This window comes from Anarrhichthys ocellatus, unplaced genomic scaffold, assembly GCF_004355925.1.
Source record: "Anarrhichthys ocellatus isolate YVR2014 unplaced genomic scaffold, GSC_Weel_1.0 scaffold107, whole genome shotgun sequence".
Lineage (NCBI taxonomy): Eukaryota > Metazoa > Chordata > Actinopteri > Perciformes > Anarhichadidae > Anarrhichthys > Anarrhichthys ocellatus.
Window position 1 is genome coordinate 565471 of NW_022280137.1, and position 6879 is coordinate 572349.

The 6879-nt window shown below is 46.9% G+C and overlaps 1 protein-coding gene across 10 annotated transcripts in view; it reads left to right on the forward strand.

Moving 5' to 3' along the window:
* The window catches only part of apbb2b (amyloid beta (A4) precursor protein-binding, family B, member 2b), a 46607-nt gene that overhangs the window by 16623 nt on the left and 23105 nt on the right, over nucleotides 1–6879 (forward strand). For all 10 annotated transcript variants that reach the window (XM_031876286.1, XM_031876290.1, XM_031876293.1 and 7 more), the window contains exons 2-4: nucleotides 1830–1939; nucleotides 3372–3439; nucleotides 5380–6451. In XM_031876286.1, the coding sequence (XP_031732146.1) occupies nucleotides 5401–6451 (1051 nt within the window). In that variant the 5' untranslated portion in view covers nucleotides 1830–1939; nucleotides 3372–3439; nucleotides 5380–5400. The remainder of the gene's footprint in view (nucleotides 1–1829; nucleotides 1940–3371; nucleotides 3440–5379; nucleotides 6452–6879) is intronic.

Here is a 6879-nt window from a genome sequence, read left to right on the forward strand (position 1 = left end):
AACGTTAGGCTTAGGCAACAAAACAAACATTAGGCTTAGGCAACAAAACAAACATTAGGCTTAGGCAACAAAACAAACATTATGTATTAGCATCAAAACCACATAGTTAGGTTTACGAAAACGGTCACGGACATTAGGTGTAGGCAACAAAACCACGTAGTTAAGTTAAGGAAAATGTTTACGAACGTTTAGGTTGAGGCAACAAAACTACAACGTGTTGTGGAACTCTGATCTATTCTATTAATTATAATTCTATGCTACGTCACTAGCTTTGACCAATTGTCGTCCATGTACACAAAATCAATAGATTACATTTTGTGACTATTTCCCAACCTGATAAGAAACTGGGCTGCTTCAGCATAACATTGGAGCACTAGGTAGGAGGGACCACCGGTAATTTTGTACACTGCTTACCAACATACAGTCAAATGGTTCAGTACTCATAGACGTATGCACTATTCATAACTTTGAGTAGTTACATAAACCGGAAAAAAAATAAAGGTCATGTAGGCCTGGAGATTCATTGTTATTTATTCTATCTTTAAGTGGACATTTTTGGGAGTTGGCAATAAAAACAATTAGCATTTTGATTCTCTCTAAATGTCCACATCTTGATGACATGACACGTGGCCTGATGTTGCCATTTATCCACAGGCTTGAAAACAGTAGCTTAAACTGTATTTGCTTAGTGTACTTATGACAAGATGCGATGGATCCACTAAGCATGCAAAATGCCATAAATATATAGCTCGGCTAATTACATAGCAACATTATTAATGCCGTATTTATTGAAGGGGACAAACTATTAATCACTAAACTCTCCTCCAGGGAAGCAACAGCTCACGCAAAGCACTGCAGGTAGCTTGACAGATGAGGGATTCAATTTGCCATTCTGTCCACTGACTAGAACTTTTAATTCCTTTCTTTTTTCATATGAATCATAACACTGAATTCTGCCACATTGTAGACAAATGAGAGCAATTAGTGTGGGGTAAATCTCCACTTTGCTGCATTTAAAACAGCTAGCTGATCAGTTTCAGTGTCTGGGCCAGGAACATTCACTGCCGTTTGCCAACTGAGAATTTGCCTGATTACCAAAACCCTGACGAAAGCTCGATCCTCGTGCACTTAAATGTCTGAATGTTCCCGCAGTCATTGGCACACTGTGGCGTTCAGGGCTGCAGGGGATTTGTGGCTGTAATTGATTGGCTCTTTAAACAAGGTTGATTAATTACTCATCATTTGGAGTAATATCCTTGCACTGGTCAGTGTCAGCTCATACTTTAGCTGACGGATCCATGTGATTGGGATGACATTTCATTCCTCCAAATCATTCCAGGTGTTTTTTTTCCCAGCCACTCAGCCGGGGAGAAGTGGAATCTTACGGTCTATTCTGACTATGCTTATTATCTCTCCCTCCACTACTCATAGCGGTTGTGTGTTGGTGAGAAACTGTCCACGAGTCTTGACTGCATTATGCAGTAGTGCGTGTGTGTGTGTGTGTGTGTGTGTGTGTGTGTGTGTGTGTGTGTGTGTGTGTGTGTGTGTGTGTGTGTTTACAAGTCTCCTGTGGCATTAAGTTTACGATGGTTCCAGTCAGTGAAGGGTTGCACCAAAGAAAGAAATATGAGCTCTATACAAAATGAGCCCCATGTTCACACACACACACACACACACACACACACACACCTTGTGTATTAGCGTTTGATCGAAGTTGTAAATAATTAATGCATCTTTATTATTTGTCTCGCTGGTGTCCTGCAGTCCTCTTTCCCCCCCCCCCCCCCCCTCTCTCATTAATCTTGTTTTATGTTGGTCTTCTCCCTCAGGACAACGCTGCCTCGCCGAAGCCCCCGTGATTGGATGAGAAAAAGACAACCACTGGCTACCAGTATGGAAGCGCGACATCCTGGAGTTTCCCACAATCCTTAGGTCTCCGGTAAGTCCGCAGCTGCGTAAAGGGCTTATTTCAACTTGGTATGTTTTATTTTAATGTAAAATCTAAGGTGGAGCCCTTAGCTAAATTGAGGCCTTGTTGTTGTTTGGATCAGTGGTCCCCAACCTTTTTTGCACCACGGACCGGTTTCATGTAAGACAATATTTTCACGGACCGGCCTTCAAGGTGTGGCGGAAAAACACGACGAAATAAAATGATACGATCGCCATGAAAACAAATATAAAATGCATAAATAAATACAACTCACAATAATGCTGAATCAGTGGGAGCCCTGAGCTTGTTTCTCTGCAACGAGACGGTCCCATCTGGGGGTAATGGGAGACAATGTCACCCGAAGTGTGTTCCTTATGTCCAGTCTACTTCTTAATTTTGTTTTGATTGCCATCACTGCAGAACATCCTGCTTCACAAAGAGGATGTGTGAAATGGAAGCAGGGTTTTCAGTGCTTAAGTGGCGATCTCAGGATATTCAGCCTTGATTTTAATCCAAACACCAGCAGAGTTGTTGTCTCAAACATACTTTTAAGGCCATCCTCATTTACAATCTCCAGCAGCTGATCTTCCTCTGTCGCCACATATACTGCAGAGCGGGCTTGGTTCGTCAGAATTACTCCTGATATTTAATCAGACTCCTGATATTGTCTGTTAAATGAAACTTTCATTGTCTTGGAAGTTGTAGGCTCTTCTTCTGTCTCCTTAGTGGGCCTTTCCCTCTTTGCAAAGAAGCTCTCCAAAAGTTATTTACTCATTTTCGCTAGTTTGCGGGCTTCATTTTTGAGGTAACGTATCACGTGACCGAGACAAGCGTCTTGACATGTCAAGAGGCACAGGCGTATGAAATTGCGAGAGAATCCGGTCATTTTTCAAAATAAAACTTCTTTCAGGCTCTGATAATCAATAAAACGGAAATAATATAATATTTATTCTTTCTGTGCGGCCCGGTTGGGGTTGGGGACCACTGGTTTGGATGAACTCCAAACTAAACGCATAGTATCATATCCAGGTTGGCAGCACCTTTCTGTGTGCCGCTACCTTAGCATCACTGCTAAACAGGGAAGACCCTGAAAAACGTATTGAAAGAAATACTCTTGATTTGGATTGACAGGGAAAGCACTGTCCTCTGTACGTTCAGTGGCTGATCACGTGTGTACAGTCAGATGAGCAATTCTTCACCGAACAAACAGCCCCCACCAATTGTTTACCTCTCTGTCTGAGGTCCTTGAATGCCTCTTTTTTCTGATTGTCACAGTGTCTGGAGTCCCTTCACTGTGTTATGTCGTCTCCATAGAAACCAGCTGTAGTCGGGTTTCTACACGGGTGGATGTGGTCTCCGAGGGCAACCCAAGGAGTACCAAGAATTCTCTGCATTCTTCTTCTGATCGTTATTTTCTTTATTTTTCTTCTGTGGTGTTCAGATCTGCAGCTGACCACCACTGAACCCTGAACCGTGACCAGCGCCGGTCCACGGCTGACCTCCTGTCAGGTACGAGAAACGTGCTTTCACACACACGCTTTCACACACACACTTTCACACAACCGCTTTCACACACACACTTTCACACACACGCTTTCACACACGCTTTCACACACGTTTTCACACATGCGCTTTCACACATGCGCTTTCACACACGCGCTTTCACACACGCGCTTTCACACACACACATTCACACACACGCTTTCACACACACGCTTTCACACATACACACACACACACTTTCACACGCTTTCACACACGCTTTCACACACGCTTTCACACACGCTTTCACACGCAGGCTTTCACGCACACACATTCACACACGCTTTCACACACACGCTTTCACACGCAGGCTTTCACACGCAGGCTTTCACGCACACACATTCACACACACGTTTTCACACGCGCTTTCACACACACGCTTTCACACACACACATTCACACACACACTTTCACACACACACTTTCACACACACACACTTTCACACGCATGCTTTCACACACGCACACTTTCACACACACACTTTCACACACACACACTTTCACACGCATGCTTTCACACACGCACGCTTTCACACACACGCTTTCACACACAGGCTTTCACACACACACATTCACACGCATGCTTTCACACACAGGCTTTCACACAAGCTTTCACACACACACATTCACACGCATGCTTTCACACACAGGCTTTCACACAGGCTTTCACACACACACATTCACACGCATGCTTTCACACACAGGCTTTCACACAGGCTTTTACACACACACATTCACACGCATGCTTTCACACACGCGCGATTTCACACGCACGCTTTCACACACACGCTTTCACACACACACATTCACACACACACACGCGCTTTCACACACACACACACTTTCACACGCATGCTTTCACACACACGCTTTCACACACATGCTTTCACACACGTTTTCACACACGTTTTCACACACATGCTTTCACACACACGTTTTCACACACACGCTTTCACACACATGCTTTTCACGCATGCTGTGCTCAGCGGTCAGTCGGACTAGAAATAACCCTCCATGCTCAGAGCTCTTCATGCTGAGTGGTTCTCCATCGCTGCTCTATGGTGACATTTCTCAGGAATGTAGAATGTAAGCCTGGCAGTAGTCTGCACTTTAGTTATCGTCAACACATCCCACGCAGAAGGCCAAAAACCAACCCTGCGTTCTCTCGATATACTCTCCTATCCCTACCTTGACCCCTTTGTCCGTGGTTCTCCTGGAACAGCTGGGTACTGTAGTTTTTAGCAAACACTACTCAAACAGGATAAATAGTGTGTTTGTTGGGTACTATTTCCAGCTGTGGATTTGGTGCACTAGTATTTAGAGAACCAGGAGGGAAAGTATACACTGTGTCAGGCTTCGGCTTAACAGGCAACACTTGTTAGTAGTTTTGATCTTTTCATTGGGTTTGTAGTCAAGAAAATCCAACTTTTCTTTAAAGGATGTTTTCATGCGTTCAGCAGGCTTGAGTGTCTAATTATAGCTCTAGGATGAGAAGTTACATTTCTGTGATTGTGCGAACCAAACCAGAAGAAAAACAGCCCGAGGTTAGGCATCATTGTTTATCCACGACTGTAGCTTTTTTCTTTTTTCAATTGGGTTTAAAAATGTATAGTATACACTGTATATTTTGCAGGCCAGCATTATATTTCTTTCCTTTTTGCCCCTTTAAAGACTGTAAACTTAAACATCTGTTCTTTAACTCTTTCTCATGTAGAGAGCCAACAGTGAATATTTGCATCAGAAACGGTTTATTGCTAAATATGTTACACATACAAAGATTTGGGCTTGGTGATTGGTGCATGACAATAAACAATAACATTTTTCAATATTGGAACATATCCTCAGTAAGCAATGAGACTGAAAGCTGACTGTGTTGTGCTCATGTTCCCGCTCTCCCCCTCTTTCAGGGGACCCCGTCTCGTGCCGTGATGATGTCGGTGGACGTGACCAACCGCAACTGCCCGGCCGCCACGCCTCCCACCTCGCTCAGCCTTCGCTCCTCGCACAACCAGCTGCTGAGCGGCGACGTCGTCCGGCAGGGCTCCGCCACCCCTCCCAAGTGTCGCAAAAAGTACGCGCTCACTAGCATCCAGGCCGCGATGGGCCTCGGGGAGGCGGCGGCAGTGGCGTCTTCATCCTCGCCGTCTTCATCCTCGCCGTCTTCCCCATCGCGGTCCCCGACCCCAAACAATCCCAAACTGGCCAAGAACGGAGCGAACCAGCTGCGCAAAGCCGGTCAGGATCACAACAAGAACACGACGGACCTGGATTCCGAGGCTATGGCGGATGAGCTCAATGTCAACGCGGCCGAGGAGGATGAGGGTCACGCTCTCACCAATAACGACCGGGAGGAGGACGAGGAGGTCGAGCTGCTCTCAAACACCGACGCGGAGCCCGAGCAGAAAAGTGAATCAGACATGGACTGTGACGTTAACGCGACCGTAGAGCTCAAACTGAACGGCAACACGACAACAAACTTTGACTTGAACATCGACGCAGAGGAGAGCGATGACATCAGCATCCTGTCTGAGAAGGAGGTGATGTCAAAGATGAAGATTGAGGAGGACGGAGAGGATGCGGTGGCGGAGGAGGAGGAGGAGGAGGAAGACGGGGAGAAGAAACCTCTGCTGTCGGTGCGCAGCGAGTCTCCCGCGCAGAAGTGCGACGTCTCTCCGGGCCTGGAGCTCATCTCCGACCTCCGCTCCAACCTCAAGCTCCTCAGATCGGGCGGCAAGGACTCGCCGGTGCCCCCTCCGCCCTCGCCACCCAAGCACGCCAGCCAGGAGGACGCCCCCCTGCTCTCCGTGGCCTCCTGCTCCTCCTCCTGCTCCTCCTCCTCCTCACCGGAGACAAAGAAGGACAGACGGACGGGGGCAAAGACGGACTGCGCTCTGAACCGCATCCAGAATCTGAACCCCAGCGACGAAGAGTTGAGCTGGACCACTCTGTCCCAGGAGAGCAACTCCCCGGAGGAGACAGGTACGCCCATTGACACAAAACACGCTGCAGAAAGACAGTTTCACAGCCGCCGACATTTAGTTTTCATGTGAGTGTGTGCCTTTTCCCTCCTGTGTTGCAATGTACCATTCTATATATGGGGACCAAGCGTGTGTGTGTGTGTGTGTGTGTGTGTGTGTGTGTGTGTGTGTGTGTGTGTGTGTGTGTGTGCGTGCGTGCGTGCGTGCGTGCGTGCGTGCGTGCATACAGAACTCAGACACTGCTGGAACAGAATAACAAACACTTTGGCCTCCAGTAAATCTCCCAGAATCCCTCTGGCTGGGACAGGAATTGCCCTCGTAACCTTGTGGGTGGTTAGCAGGCTAAATCTGCTGCGTTCTGTTTCGTGCTGTTTTCCTGCGCGTGTGTGTGTGTGTGTGTGTGTGTGTGTGTGTGTGTGTGTGTGTGTG